This window comes from Ambystoma mexicanum, chromosome 2q, assembly GCF_040938575.1.
Source record: "Ambystoma mexicanum isolate Mex_15411 chromosome 2q, UKY_AmexF1_1, whole genome shotgun sequence".
NCBI lineage: Eukaryota > Metazoa > Chordata > Amphibia > Caudata > Ambystomatidae > Ambystoma > Ambystoma mexicanum.
The window spans coordinates 1,005,071,821-1,005,088,408 of record NC_090924.1 but is presented as its reverse complement, the minus strand read 5'-3'; the positions used below and the strand labels follow the sequence as shown (position 1 = coordinate 1,005,088,408).

Below are 16,588 nucleotides of genomic sequence, written 5' to 3'. Positions count from 1 at the left end.
AGTGGGATCTTTCCACTCCATGATCGCCAGAGCCTTTTTGCTTTTCCATCTGGTGCCTGAGGAAACCAAGAAGGAGGGCTTCTCGTATCAGAGGCGCGAGGTCAAGATGAAAACTATCATGGTGGTGCCCTTCCTGGACTATGTTTAGGAAGAGAGCCTGACCCTCATGAAGAACCCTTACATGACTCCAGCCAAGTAGGATAGGCTGGAGAAGTATAGGGTGCCGGACTCTGCACCCAAGTGCATGAGGTTGCAACCATCGCCGGATTCAGTGGCGTCAGCGTCTGCGAGGGAACAGTCGGCCGACCCATCCTTGTCGTCTTCGCTCACTCCGGACAACAAGGGGAAAAGGGTGGATGCCATGGAAAAAGAAGGTGATTTACACTGCAGCGTCCTCTATTAAGACGGCCAACACACTGGCGATCCTGGACCAGGTGCGACAGGGAGCTGTGGTATCAACTAGGCCGATTCTGGAGTTCCTCCCCGACGATAAGATAAGAAGATGGAGGCAATCGCGCTCTTCCAGGAAGGGCAAGTTATGTTGGATCACACCGTCACAGTGGCATTGGACCACACCAACAGAGGGTTTCGGCAGATGGGGAACGGTGTCTTCCTTCATTGCCAAGGTTGGATGAAAGCCACTGATTTCCGTCAGGTGGTCCAAGCGAAGGTGGAGAGAATTTGTTTGGGAAGGTCGTTGACGAGTCCCTGCAGGCCATCAAAACAGACATGGAGACGGCCTGTTTCCTGGGCACTCTCCAGCAGCACTGCTCGTCTTTTCGCTCCTCCAGGGAAAAGTCAAACCGGTCTTCAAAATGTTTCTCCACGTCGTACCCACAGCCTTCCAGGTCCTCAATGCAGGAAGTCTGCAGGGGCCGTTCTATGGCCTACGGTAGCAGAGGACTGTCGCCATTGCCTGCGAGGCAGGACACTGGCACCAAAGCAAGGCTGAATCGGCCGGAACGTCGGGCCGCTAGAAGTGCCCCCTGGTGGGAGACTGGCTGACGATGTTAGTCAGCGAGGGGAGAAAGTTCACCACCAACAGACGGGTACTGGATGCTCTTGCCCAAGGACACACCATGGAGTTTCAATGCAGGTGTCCGCGGATCCCCTGGTTACATGGCAAGAGCAGCACATCCCTCCGCTCCTAGAAGAGGTATGGGCCATGCTGCCAAAAAGGGGCGATCGAGCTAGTTCCCGGACGGCTCCGGGGCTCGAGTCTATTCCCAGAACCTTTCTGGTCAGAAAGAAGAAAGAGGGCTGGTTGCCCATCCTAGACCTACGACATCTCAACATATACCAAAGTCCCAAAAGTTCAGGATGGTCATGTTGCAACACCTGCTCAACCAACTCGAAAAAAAGAGACTTCTTGGCGTTGTTGGACCTGGAGGGAAACCTATTTCCACATCCCCATTCACAAGATACATTGGAAGTGTCTATGTTTTATGGTGCAGGGACAGCACTACCAGTTCAAGGCTCTACCTTTCAGCTTGAAGTCGGCCCCTAGGGTGATAACGAAATGCCTGGCTACAGTTATGGCCCAGGACATAAATGTATGTCCTGGGCCGTAACTGGCTGATTCACGCCTGCTCGAGGAAGCTGGCCGACTGGCACAGAGAGATGACCGTCCGGCTACCGACGGATCTGGGATTCTCCATCAACTATCCAACGTCCTGCTTAACTGTTCCTAGGCGCCAGACTCAATATGGTGTCTTGCCTTGCGTCAATCTTGGAGAAGAGGATAGCAGCCATTCAAGGAAAGGTTTAAGTTACATGTAACTAATGTTCTCCACCATGGGTCTGGCTTGAATTCACATGTGAACCCTTCCTCCAGCCCCTCTGTGGCTCTTCTTTATCATACTGCCACTTTACGTGCTTACCAATTCTAAAGATGGCTGCCAGAGGAGGTGCTTAGGGAGAGGATTGTCATTGTATGGGGGCAGCATGACAAAGAGGACAGTGATTGCTATAGAAGAGGAATACAGTTTTTAAGTGAAAGTGAAACTATTTTTTCTTTTACTGAGTATTCCCAACCTGACCACGCAGAATATTCATGAGCATGTGAATCCATGCCAGACCTATGCTAGAGAACAATAGTTACAGGTAAGTAACTTAAACCTTTTACCTTCCTGTAAATCATATAGCGGTTTTCCTCTACCGGCTGCAAAATGTGCTGTTAAATGTGGTGCGTGGGGATAGTTACAGCTTCTTTGCTTCACTCGGTGTGGGAACGTCTGTCTCCATAGCGAAAATCTAAAGCTGGCACCCACATAATACGCACAGTGTACGTGAACATATCCTAAAGTGAAATATACAAATTTACTTGAATTGACCTTTCCCCTTAAAAGAAAGTCCACAAGACAAAAGAGCATTGGCCTTTCAAACAAATTAATCATCACTGGAAAGTTAACCTGAGAGGGGAGATTTTCCAATAACTACTCCGGCAAATTATAAATGGTGTCCATCTTTTAAACCCAACAACCTACAGTGAAATATTTACTGGAAAACAAAATCCCAATACAAGACCTGCGCTTTGACAACTTGTATATGGTCTTGTGGGTAACCATCTGCACTAGTAACAGGTGAATGCCCGATAGTCAAACACTTGTGCAAGCTTGCCAGTCTCAAAAACACACTAAGGGGCCGGCCGCACCCCCCTTCCTGAATGAGCAACTACAAATACCAGAATACAATTCAGAATATAGCAAAAAGTGCCCTGAGTTTTGAAAATGTATGACTTGGATTTGTAACAGAAATTAATGTCTGAGAAAAGGCTACCTGTTTGTGTTTCAATGTTTGACAAATGCATGCTTCATATATGATGTGCTAAAAAGATTACATTCTACCAAAAAATCAACGCTTTTTGGGGTCTTCAATGTGAACATCTAAAAATAGTCGTTTGTTTACAACTGTATGTGTGATATATTTTTATTGGCCTGGAGGAGGGCATAGATTTAGGCAGCTAACTGGTGCTTTGTGTGTGCTTTTAGAATAAAAATGTCCCTTTGCATTTCTTAACACGAAAACATTAAAAAAAGTATTTTCCAAAAAAATGGTCTCTTAAATGAGCCGTGGCTTCTGATGAGCCGTAATGATATAGCCTGCAGCGACTGTGGCACCCTCTCTCTCTCCCCCCTCTACCTGGGAAGGGGTATTTTTATCTAGAGCTTTTAGGAGGGTTGGGGGTCGCACCATGGCCTCACTGGACAAAAAGAAGAGTGAGCCTCTACATTCAAGTAGTACAGCCCCTCTTTAAAACCATATTACTTGGTATAGTCGAGGCAGGCACTGGTACCTGCGGTGCCTTCATGACAGCGAGGCCCTGTGCAACCGCACTGAATGCACATGCCTGGACTGTCCCCATGCAGGGATTCTGGTGCCTAATTTCTGAGGCTCTGTATGGTTGAAAGCTGGACTCGATATGGAAGAGCAATTGGATCATACTTTGACAGAACACCATTTTCTGACTCTTGTCTCGCCAACTTTCTGTTCCATTGTAGTTGTGAATTTCTTGGGTGCCAGGTTACAGAAATTTTGCACCAGTGAAGGGCAAAGATGGACCATATTAGCATTAGGGCAAAAACATACACTTCCAATGCATTTTTGCACAAGGGCAAAGTTTGCCCTAGAGCTAATACCATTCCGTATTTGCTCTAGGGCAGACGTTGCCCTGGTGCAAAAATGCATTGGAAGTGCATGTTTTTTGCCCTAGTACTTATACCATCACGGTGCAAATGTTTTCAAATATGGACCCAATGTCTTTTGCTCTAGGCTCCTAGTGTTAACACAGTACAACTTTGCACTTGCATAGGTGCAACGTTCCTGTAATCTGGCCCCTGGTCGCCTGTTTCCAATTTCATTAGTGTATCTTTGTTTTGATGAGTTGCATTAAATGTAAGCTTCATTGGTTGGTTTCTTTGCAGCAGGGTCATTGTGGTGATTAGTGCATTTAGTAGACCAGCTAAATATCACTTGTAAGGCTGCTATAGATTTGCTGACGTTTAATTTTTTGTCTTTTTCAATCCTGTAGGTTTTCCCACGAATGCTGTCTCAAGCACCAGTGCCAGTGCTTTTAGCTTCAAGCCGCAGTCAGGCTTTGCCAGCACAGGCAGTGGGAGCACCACAACATTTGGCAGTGCACCCACCATTCAGGGTCCCCTGGTGTTCCCTGCTACACCTAGTGCTCCCAGCTCTGGCGGTTTTGGGAGCTCGTCAACTTCAACGTCCACTCCCTTTGGGTTCGGAGCCCCGGCTGTTTCAGGCTTTGGGACTCCTGCGGTTCCCATAGTTGCACCTGGTTTTGGCACTGTAAAATCCACACCAGCTAACTCCATGTCCTTTGGATCAATGGCCTCCAATGTAGGTTCATCTTTGTTGGGCCACCCTGCAGGGCACCCTGTCATAGGTGTTGCAAGTAAAGTACCAGCAGCAGTAACAAGTGGCTTGGGAAGCCTGCTGTTCACCCCTATGACTGAACTCACTACTGAAGAACTGAAGCAGTTCAAAGCAAAGAGGTTTACCCTCGGAAGGATCCCCATAAGGCCACCACCATCAGAACTGTTAATTTTATAAGTAGTTTTAAACTGAGTGACTAGTGACTGAGTTACCAAGTTTGCATTTTGTTTTCCCCAGGCAAAAATCATCTTCATGGGCGAAGAAAAGCTGTGATTGTGGAATAAATTGACCTTTTACTATCTTTTCAACAAGCAATTTTGAATGAAATATGTTAAATCTGATGCAGCTGGCAGGTCTATTCTACAAAAGGCATTTTTACATTGACACCTGGCAAATAAAGGGCTGCCTTGGTGTTTCTGGGCTTGTGCATAGGTTATAAAAGATGGCATTGTCAGAATACCTTGGGCTCATTGTGATGTGGTCCAGACAACTTGAAACAGGTAAGCAAGTCCCTGAAATGAGAATCGTGCACCATTCTTGGACTCCTTTAAAATCCAGCTCTTTGTATATTGCATCAAGCCCAATCCCGCCCTCTTCTTGGTGCTTTATTAATTTAGTGTTCACTGTATTGACATTCAATATTAACTATCAATTGTTTCATAGTCCCCAACGACTGGGGCTGGGGGCAGTGGGAGCACTAATCGAGGCAAATAATGCTATTGGTGCATCTTTTGTACCAATTGGTTGAACAGAAAGGAGCCTTATATTTTGTTTTTAAAAAGGCATATTTAATTATTGGTATTAAGGGTTCATGTATTTGAGTGATCATTTCAAAAATAACTGAGCAGTGGATGGGGTGCAGTGCGTCTGTGATCATGAGACGCACCCCAGAAGCTGCCGAACGTGATGAAATTGTTTTGTCTTTGTAGTGGAGTGCTCGCAACTGGGATCAAAATGAACAGGTAACGAAGACTGGATCGTTAATTTCTTCATCTTCCTGTGCCGTTTAGCAATGTTCCCCTCAGTGCGGAAATGGTTAGCTTTCGTGCACACATTGTTTTCCATGTGCGCAACTGAATAGCGCGGTAAGTCAATTTGTGAGCATGTGTAGTTAGTGAGCTAATATCTCCCAAGAGTTTGGAAGGGAATTTCCTCTTCCCACCTCTGTAGTTCTTTACAAATTACTGTAAAAGGAGCATTTTACAACTCCTTTTCAAACATATAGGCTAAAAATAGCATATTGATATATATGTGATTATAAGGAGAGCTCATTAACCCATCCAAGACTTCAAAATATGCCATAGTACTACCTACCAAATCTACTCCTGCACAGAGAAAAAAAACATGTATACACAAAAAAGCTGTGTGCGCTCAGGATAAACAAGTTTGTTGCTATTCATTTGTCGACTATTCTCAGAGACCATATAGAAAGTCTTCAATGTCATTGGGGAAAGAAATACTCATACAAATATTGCTTATCACTGGTGTGGTTGTCAAGAAATTACGACAGGATAACATTTTTGAAAATTGATTAATGGCAACTAAAAGGAATGTGTCAGGAAACACGCCAATAGGAGTTCAAGTGCCACTTTAATAAAGTAATGCATGGGCAAGGAGAACATGCCTGTCCTAATTTGCGTGAGGCGATAATTAGAATAACTGCAACACAGAATAAGATGATCAAAATTGCTGTGTCTCTGCTTACTATCCACATTACGTTATCCTGTGAGTTTTGACAACATTTAATCAAAACAAGCCTTACAGCTAAGTGGCATATACACCATCCATTTTTAGTCCCTAAAAACAGGAAAATGTGCCCAACAAAAACATGAACCCATGAACATTTAGGAGTCTAACTCCTTCTTCTACCCACAAAGTTCCACTGATAATTCTTCAGAGCAGTGACGTTGGTAGCAACTGAAATAATATTACTGCCCAATCTCAAGAGGAATTTTAAGTGGAAAGAACATATTTTAATTAGAGTGAAATATCCCTATTGGCAAACCTAAATACTTTCTCACTCACTGAAAAATCATTTGATTCCAAGCAGGGAGTAAAATCGTTTCAGAGCCCTGCTTGTAACCCTGACATAGGAAGTGAAATGACAGAGTACATAACACATCTTATAGTTTTGGCCACCTTTCCTCACCACAGTTTGGACAAACCTCAACAAGAGCCTTACTGACGTTTCTTCTGGGTCTCAGTTGAAAAAAAGCACTTTTATTTGCCTTTTAAGTCCATAGCAAAAATGCTCGCAGGTACACCAAGTTGAGTGCCTTCTTCTTTATCTAGGGATCACTCTTTGGAAATTCACTCATCAGTTGAACAAGATGCATGGGGATGCTAGAGCCAATAAACACCAATACATGATTATATTGAAAATCCCCCCTCGGCTTAGCATAGAAAGAAATGGAATGCATAGTTTCCTATCCTTTAGCAAACAAACAACCAATTTCTTTCACTGTACTGCCTAAACATTTGATTTGATTTTTTAAAGTTTCTGATGTATTCTACACCCCAAAGGAGTGTTTTTAGTGCCCTTCCACCTGTGCCGCTCCCCCGCTCCCATGCTTGCCTCCAATACTCTTGCTGTAAAAAGTGAGTGATCGTAGTAGCAAACACTAGCTGGGATATTTGCTTACCCACAATACTTTGCAAGCAAAACATATTTAAAACCTCAGCGTTATATGTGCAATTTAAGAAAATGTCATGAATCTGCAAATGCACTATTAACATGAAGTCCGTAGAAGATTGTTTGCAACATACACCACTTTTCAGTTGTTGGGTAGGATTATACATGTGCTCAGTGAAACTATTGTTGTGTAGCAGTGAGTTATTATATAATTGGTTACGGTATCTGCCCCATGGAACGCTGTAAACTTGGAAAGGTAGCAGATTGTGTGGAAAGCATTCTAGCTAACTTAATAGCGGTTTCCCTAATAGTATATATGAATAATGGCAGGCATAGTACATGCCTATTATCCCCTGCAGGCCAAGTAAATGATGTAAAACCGTAGGGTGTGGCCCCATGGGTGGCTGCGGGCTCATGTCAAGGGGGTCGCACACCCACAGTCTTAATTAAAACAAAAATATATTTTTGGGATTCTAGAATCTAGACAAGTTTAGACTCTAGACTAAAAAAAAGAATCTGGTCTTCAGCTGGCAATGAATATCATGTGTAATGGTACCATTTACTTGCATATGGCTATCATTACACTGCGTTTCTTTCTTTCTGTCTAGATTGTAGACCAAAAGGAATTTAGATTAATGATAGCCATACGCGGGTAAAATGGTACCATTACACGCTATATTCATTGCAAGCTGAAGACCACATTTAGCAGGTAGTATACCACGACATACAGTAGTGTATCTCTCTACAGTATCAAACCCTCGTGAAGCTAATGGAGAGAGAATGATATACTTGTGATCGGAAGAGCTGTAATGGTATGTAATGTATAAAACAAACAAGACCGTACTGTAAACCCCATGTAGTATTGCATGCTTCTGATGCCAATAAAGAGTGAATTTGTAATGAGAAAGGCAGAAATGGAAAGGAGAAAGTCATGAACCTCGTTACAGTTTCTAAAAACCTTCACAACTATGGTATATTGATGATGATCTGAAACAGCGTAGAGCTGACATAGTGAACAAAGATTGTGGTCACATTATTACTCTAAAGTGGTCTAAACTGTGGCTCAAACTGAGATTTCATCAAATCTTATACACAAAAGCTATTTTTTGGCTAATAATTACGATTCTTCTACTAAGATTTATTTGGCAAATAATGCATATAAAGGTGTGAGGTTCACTTGCATGTCTTCTGCACCTTCTCACCCCTCTCAACAACAGTTTCAATTCCTAACTGTTTTTAGGCTAAGATTGAAACTCTCAGAACAAATTCCTTTTCACGTGCCATATACAGATGTGAATGCATTTTTTCAACCACCCTTGTTGGTGCTTCAATCCTGCTTTCTGATTTCAAACATGTCTTCCACCGACTTTTATCAAATCCTTCACATATGCCTCCATTCACGCTCTCTGAGGGATACTTGTACAAACAGAGATATCATTTCAAACCAATTCTCAAAACGATACAGCTGATACTCTGAAAGACTCCTGCAGTATTACGGATAGCAGGCACGCACCCGCCAGTGTTTGGATTCAGCAGCCTGCATCGGTTTCCTTATATTCCAAACCCTATGAAATAGTTGTGACTGTTTTAAAAAGTATATTTAATAATGTTCTTTGGTTAAAAGGGTCATCATACCCTGTACGCTACTGAAAAATTCAATTCAGCCTCTTGAAGTTCTAATGATCTTGGCAATTTCTTCTTCGCATACTGCATGTTGGTGGCATTCTCCGTTTTTTAGAACCTAAATGGATCATAGAATAGAGAAATACAGCAGCTGTCACTGATGTCTGGTAAAAAAATACCACGACTCCCCCTGGGCCCTCCAGTGCCAATTGCAAACTGTTTGGCTTTTTACCCAATTGTTTTTGAAAGGTGTGCTCTAAAATGCAGCATTTTAACCAATTATTTTAATGAATGTGGGGTATTATGGGGTGTGCCATGGGTTAGTGGTGAGAGCAGGGTGGGGAGAGTCCAATGTATGTGGTGATATGGGGCTAGGAGTGGGGGGATGATGTATGAGGAATAAGGGACTCCAGAGACTGTGATGGAAGCAGGTGGGGGAGCCCAGGGACTATACTGGGAGCAGGGTGCAGTGACGGCACTCGATAGTTCATAGCCATTTGGACTGACTGTCCATTTGGCATTTTTGGGGGGGGGGGGTCACCGCCTGCCAACATCTTGCTCATGGGGTCTCAGGCCAAAAAGGTTTGAAGACCACTGACTTAGAGTAGTAGGAGATGCTGACCATGACATTTGCCTCCATAGAATCCTTAGAAAGCTAATTAATATTTGAGTTTTTATAATGCGTAACTTGGAAACGGGGCTGCTTCATAGTGCTTGTATGACATATGTACAAAGAACAGGAAGCATGGGATGAGATTACACATCCAAGTAGCCTGCTTACAGCCAGTATCTGATATTTGAGCTGGAATTGGGTTACATAGTCTGTGTAAAGATTTTGCTAAGGCACCATGAGTAACAGAAATTCTTGTGCTTGAACGTCATTCATATGATAACAGAAGAGGGTTAAGGGGTGCTTGGAAGACACAAGGTAGTTTCCTCAATGTTTAAGTATTACATCAATGATACAAATGGGTACGTGAAAATGTGATGTTGAGCTGTAGCTTAGCCGCCCTCTTACATTAAGATAACAAATGTGGGGGTCGTGGCGAGCAGGTGCGCTATGAGCAAGTTGATATTGGGAGCTCCTGCGCCGCCAGCCCTATCCTGTGGAAATCCTGTTATATTACCCACATGAGATGCCGTGAAATTAGCAGAGCCTAGAGTCGAATGCGGGCTGCACCGAGCGGTGCCTTTGTGATAACAATACAGGCCAACTAAGGCATAGAAATTTCGGCGAACTGCGACGACTGTCCTGAAGCAAGGAGCCCCTCCAAGAAGGCTCCCGGGCTGAGTTAGAGCGTAGCAGGGAGAGTCGGCAAGCGCCTTGAAGCTGTGCCACAGATTGCCTACGCCCGCACACTAGGAGAGGGCTGCGGATGCTACCCTGCCAGTATAAAAGTGACGGGAGTGGATGAAGCAACGAAGCCGACGAGACCTCGAAGGTGGTCAATTGTTCCGGAGCAGCGGTTTGGAACAGTGAGATTGCATAGACCCCTGGCGGAGACAAGAGGGCGGAGACTGCAGGGACGGGACAGCGGGAGTCAGTGAGGCGCGGAAGCGTCCTGGATGGCTGCGGTCGTCGAGGGCTTGAGTGCCGGCACTGCTTCCTTGGAACGTTGTTGATGAGGCGGTTTTGAAGGTGAGCCAATATTTGAATCCCCGGGGCCCGGAGTGTCTTCCCTTCCTTCCCCCCGCTGTGGTAACGGCCCGGCCAACATATAGGGACTGTAGTAAGTTGCGGCTGAGAGACGGGGGAAGGTTGGGGGGAGGCGGGAGACCTGGGAGTCTCTTGAACACCCTGATAGCCATCTGTATGCGGTCACTGCAGCATTCCTAATGCGATAACCGAGCCCAAGACCTGGTTGAGAACTGTGACCTGACCTGGCACAGAACCGAGCAAAGAGGAGAGAAGGGGAAAGGTGAGCCTTTGGTTGCCAGAGCGAGACCACAGAGCACTACTGAGGTGCCGGATCCCCCCCCATCTGGCAGAGGGAAGCCTGGGGCGGAGCAGGGGACGAACAGCAAGTGTACGGAGGGAAGCCTGACAGGGGTGCGGGCGGAGTGGAACATGAGGAACGCGACATATCTCCAAGAATACCACAGCGGCTCAGAGAAGACACTACACTGGTGGCCTTGCGGACTAACAGACAACACAGTGGGAGCGGGTCCAGAGGGGCCTGCTACACGGGCGTAAGAGAACGGCCACAAGACACCCAGATAGGGTAGGCTTGATATATAAAGCCGACATAAGAGAACCATTCCTCAACATGGTTAAGGGCCAACAGCGCATGGAAAGGTATGTAGAGGCAAAAGACAAGTCACAAAGGCAAGATGTACCGGAATGACAGTCGGAGGAGAGAGCGTCCTGTGGAGGGGGGAGCGGAGTGACATTGGACTCGCTAATGGAGGTGATATGAGCCTCCAAATCCACCCTAAAGCAGAGTATTAAGGAAGTGGGGGTGGACCTCCAGAAAGTATGCGAGAGGGTCATAATGGTGGAACAGAGGGTCAGCACAGTGGAGCTCCTTAAAAATCATGTCGCTGGCCTGGTGGGGGTGACCAGAACCCTGGAGGCAAAAGCAGAGGGTCGCTCCAGGCGCTGCAACATCCGCCTGTTCGGAGTGCCGGAACGGGAAGAAGGTCCCAGTGCGGAATTATTTGTGGAGAATATAATCCTAAAGGTGTTGGGGATTAAAGGCTTGTCCAAGTTCTTCTCTGTTGAAAGCGCGCATATGGTGCCGGGAAGAGCCCCACCACTGGGCGACCCACCGAGGGTATTAGTGACCAAAATAATGAACTTCTGAGAACGGGATGCTATTCTGCAAGAAGCCCGTTAAGTGGGCTTCTACGAAATTGGAAATGCGAAGTTGCGCATCTTTCCAGGTTTCACATTGGAAGTCCAACGCCAGAGGAGGACATTTGACGCAGTGAGGCGCCGACTGCGGTAGCTAAATCTAAAGTACATGATCTTTTCAGCAAAGTTGAAGATCCTATCGGAAGGAAAGTCGTGGTTCTTCACATCCCCTAAAGAAGTCTGGGACTGGCTGGACACCCTACCCCACAGCAGAGACCGCCAGAATGAAGGAGAGGAGGAGGAGGAGGCGGCGGCGGCGGCGGCAGCACAGCCTGATATAGGGGAATGACAGGGACGAGGATGGAGGCCTGAATAGGCAATACCCATTAAGATCTAGTCGACTACCAATGGAGGAAACTGGCGAAGGAAAGAGGAACTGTATCAGAGGGGTGGTGGCGAGGAGACAGTGGATCCTCCCCCAGTTTTATGACACCATTGACTACTACCCACGAGTGGAGTGAGAAAGGTAGGCTAGACAAGTCAAGGGGTTTACATTCAAGGAGTGGAGGGTCAGAACCCGATTGGGATGTGCCCACACCCCACATTTGGGTAGTTTGATTTGGGGGAGGGGGAAAGGAAGGGGCTGGAAGGGAAAGGGGTGGAGGAGTTGTGGTTTGTGATACCAAGTTGGGGTTAGGGGATGGGAGCGGTGGAACGGGGAGAGTAAAAATGTAAAACCCCAACTTGGTCACTCCGCTCCCCCCTCCACAGGACGCTCTCTCCTCCGACTGTCATTCCGGTACATCTTGCCTTTGTGACTTGTCTTTTGCCTCTACATACCTTTCCATGCGCTGTTGGATGTTATTGGGGTGGAGGTCCAGGGACGAAGAGGAGATAAAGGGTCTGAGACGGCAGTGACAACGAATGTAACTGAACTGGGGGTGGATCCGGGTACAGGGATTGGCGACGGAGGAGGGGAAGGAATGGAGAGGGAGGGACTCGATGGTGATGGGTGGATGACCTGAGAAAGGATCCCAGCAAAGTGGATGGCTAGGTTGGGAGGCTTAAAAAATGGGACATGGAATGTCCAGGGACTGGGGATGCGCCTTTATACAGGATACGCACATGGGTAAGGAGGAGTTGGGGAAACTGGGGAAACTATGGGGAGGACAGGTACTCTGAACAACTTACTCAACCCAAGCAAGAGGGTTGCTAATTTGGGTGGTTTGGGGGGTGCCACTGAAGGTGGAAACAGTTTTGAAGGATGATGTAGGTATGACAGTGGTGATAGTAGGTTTATGGGAAGGCTATGCACTCTGCCTGGTTAACTCATATGCGCCAAACATTGATGATGGGGAGTATTTCCCATCGGTTCAGCGTATGATGGGGTCATACAGGGGTGATATGATTGTGTGTGGAGGGGACATTAATTGTCATTTGGATAAACGCATGGACAGGTCTGGGAGCAGGGGGTCTCTAAGAAGCACATGACAGCGTCACTCCATGGGGTAATAAAGGAACTTGACCTGGTGGAGGTATGGAGGGAACCGCATGGTGAGGAAAAAGGGTACTCCTACTATTCGGGCGTGCATGGCTCATACTCTCTCGTGGACTACCGCCTAACAGGAAATATTGTCACTGCTTCGATGTGCTGGAATCCTTGGGCGCACTCATCGGACCACTCCCCCCTTAGTGGCTACATTATTTGGGACTAATGAGAGATCTCCCCGACGGCTATGGTGAATGCAGAAAGAGGCCCTAGGGGATGGGGCGTTTGTTGGCGAACTTTGTAAAGGGATCAAAACCTATTTTGAACTTGATGAGGGATCGGTAGACTCCAGGGAGTCACTCTGGGAGGCCTTCAAGGTGACTATAAGAGGCAAGTGCCCATCCATGACGGTAAGTATGCACAGCAGCCTGCTCAACACGCTATGGCGAACGGAAACCTAGGTGGCGGATTTAGACAGGGAGGCGGCAAGGGGTGCCCTTGTAGTGGAAAGCCTGGCCCAAAAACTTGCATTCCACCAGGAGACCCTGTCGAACCTGTCGCAGTTTGATAGCATTAAGCAGGATGTGCGATTACACTGGGAGGGGGAAAAAGCAGGGAAGCTACTGGCATGGCTGATTAGCAAGGAAAGCCCGAGTCGTGTTATCACCCAAATCAGAACAAACTCGGGGGAGATAGTGGGGGACTCAGGAAAAGATTAATCAAGTCTTTGCAGCATTTTATAAAGAGCTGTACACGAGTGAGAATGGGTATGTAGATATAGATGTGCAAGACCTTATGGAATCGATAGTTACCGAAATTAGGGGAGGATCTAAGAGAGGAATTGGAGGCCCCAATTGAGGAGGGAGATGTTGTTGGCCAATCCGCAATATGAGAGACACTGTACCAGGTAGTGACGGATTCCTGGTTGAGTTTTACTCCACGTTTGTAGACCTCCTAGCACCACAGCTCCAGGAAGTGTACGAGGAAGCTTTTCAGAAGGGCCGTCTCCCGGAGTCTGAGAGAGGCAGTTATCACAGTGATATTGAAGGAAGGAAAGGACCCATTGGATTGTACGGAATACCGGCTGATATCCTTACTAAATGTTTATGGGAACATTTTGGGGAAATTTCTGGCAACCAGATTGGCTGCCATTGGTCCATCCGGATCAATGCGGGTTTGTCGGGGGACGGAACACGTCTGGTAACATCTCTCGCCTTCATGTCATGGACGTAGTGAAGACACATAAGCATGACATGGCAATAGCCTCCTTCAATGCCATGAAGGTGTTTGACTTGCTAGAATGGAAGTGGCTATTCCGGGTACTGGGGGAATTCGGGTTTAGGGATAATGTATGTAGATGGTTGGGCCTGCTATATAGTAAACCAATGGCAATGGTGATGACCAATAATTGGGTGTCTGGAACGTGGGAGTTGGGCAAGGGGACTCGACGGGTTTGCAGCCTCCTCAATTCTGTTTGCCTTGACTCTGAAAGCTTTGGCAGCATTTTTGCAGCAGGAAATGGAGGTGGGGATTGAAGCAGGGGGTCTGAGACCTATAGTTTCATTATGCGTGGATGACTTGTTGCTATAGGTGACAAACCCTAGGATATACCTCCCAGAGCTGCTTGAGATACTGCAGAATTTCAGGGCTATGTCCGGCTTTTGTATTAATGCAGAAATCTTTTTTTTTTCCACCACGGGGGGTTGCAGGATTGTTGATTAGAAGATCTACGAGTATTGGGGATAAAATGGGAGAGGGATTCATTCAAGTATTTAGGCATACGGATATTTAATGATATGGAGGATACGTTTGTGCACAATACAGGCAGGGCGCTATCACAGATGGGAGATTTGGTTCAATTTTGGAAGAACCTACCTCTCTCTCTCTCTGATGGGTAGGGTGGCATTATGTAAAATGGTTACCTTGCCACAGCTTCTCTACCTCTTTTCTAACATACCATATTTCACAAAAAGTCTTCAAAATGCTGGATAGCAAGGTAAGGGAGTTGCTGTGGAATACTGGGAGGAGGAGGTTATCCCTAGTGATACTGCAAAAATCTAGAGAGGAAGGTGGGTTGGGGCTGCCGGACTATAGGAAATATTTTGTGGCAGCGCAATTACAGTGGGTGCTGCTATGGGATCAGCCTGGGGCGAAACTCTGAAAGGGCTGATTGGTGTGTGGGATGTATGGACCCACTTTTTGCTCTGCTATGCTGCATCACTCTGTTATGGTGGTGCCAGAAACAGCACAATGGCCACAAAACCCTTGTGCACGCCAAAACCCCTGAAAATTACACTTTCCAACGCACAAAAAGATGGCTGCCCAATCTGCCACGCATGTTGTCAGTGGTGGAACAGAGCTCTCACTACTGAAATGTGTCACTGAGCTCCACAACAATTGAAAGTGGAGTGCAGAAGAAAAAAGCAGTGCTTTGCTAAATGAAACTCCAAATATTGCTTTAAATCACCTTTTCTTTGCTGCTGAAACTTCAGAATGCCGGTACAGAACACCTTGCAAATATTCAAAATTCTCGCTGGGTGCTACAATTCACTTAGTTTAAGGAATCACTGTGAACTTACAAGGTCCTGAAAGGCCAAGAGCATAAAGAGATCTCTACAGCAAAAGTGGCCTGCCTGTGGATCTGTAAAAAAAATCTCTGTGCAGCAGAGGGCTACCTGTGATGACAGCTGTTAGGGGCCCTTCCTGATTAAGCTTGAACATGTTATAAACTGAAAGTCAAATGTTTGCAATATAAGAGGCCTGTTACTGATAGTAACCCATATTGTAGTTGTTTTTGATCCCATAGGTTTAAAATCTTGAATGAGAATTCTATCTGTTAGTTGATGCAACAAATTTGTTTTATGCAGAGGTAAAAGCCAAAAGAATGTAACAATTAAATTAAACTTGGCTGAGCTGCAAGAACTGGAAAGGCAGGTTTCTCCCAGAAGGAGTGCCTTCCTCTCAGCTGAAACTCACGGGGAGGTGCTAATTGCTGGTTAGCTCAGGACTAAACAATGGACATCCTCCAACACAGGATATTGACGGTGTGAAGGGTCGTAAAAAAACTGCTGCAGCCCAGGAAACTCCTGGCTGACAAGAAAATTCCAAAGGAGGGGGTGACCACATGCTTCAAGGAGTGACAAATACTGGCCATTTGGTGTTAACAGTATACGTAATGGGCATTTTTAGAAAGTGTATAACTTATTATCAGAAGGGGTGCAAAATCGGAAAATGGCAGGTTAATTAACCTAATTTTTAGCACTACCGTTGAAGACTTAGTACAACCGTGTAGCTTATTCTGAATAGGAATGACAATAAATGTAGGTTTATGGGAACTGTATTTCAGCTACAATTGTGAAACTTTATATGCACATTCCCATGGTAAACCAGCATATTTGTGGAATTTTACAGAAATAATGGAACCTGTTCTCATTACAAAATTGACAAAATTCTGCAGAAAGGCAAAACAAAGTTGCAGAGCTGTGGGTCTTTGAGGAGCAGATACTCCATAAAAGATGCAATCTGTATATGTGATTTTTATAGAGGTTGCACATGTGTAAATATGTATTTTGCCAAAATTAGACTGTGTTCCAGTGGCTAGGGGTGGATTATCAGCATCATAAAATTATGCCATAGAGATGACACTCTGTTTCTC

At 45.8% G+C, this 16,588-nt stretch overlaps 1 protein-coding gene across 1 annotated transcript in view; it reads left to right on the top strand.

Annotated features, from left to right (window-relative positions):
* Positions 1 to 4,706, top strand: part of NUP42 (nucleoporin 42) — a 528,594-nt gene extending 523,888 nt beyond the window's left edge. The window contains exon 7 of the mRNA XM_069648326.1: positions 4,031 to 4,706. Coding sequence (XP_069504427.1) covers positions 4,031 to 4,572 — 542 coding nt within the window. The 3' untranslated portion in view covers positions 4,573 to 4,706. The remainder of the gene's footprint in view (positions 1 to 4,030) is intronic.
* The last annotated feature ends 11,882 nt before the right edge of the window (positions 4,707 to 16,588 follow it).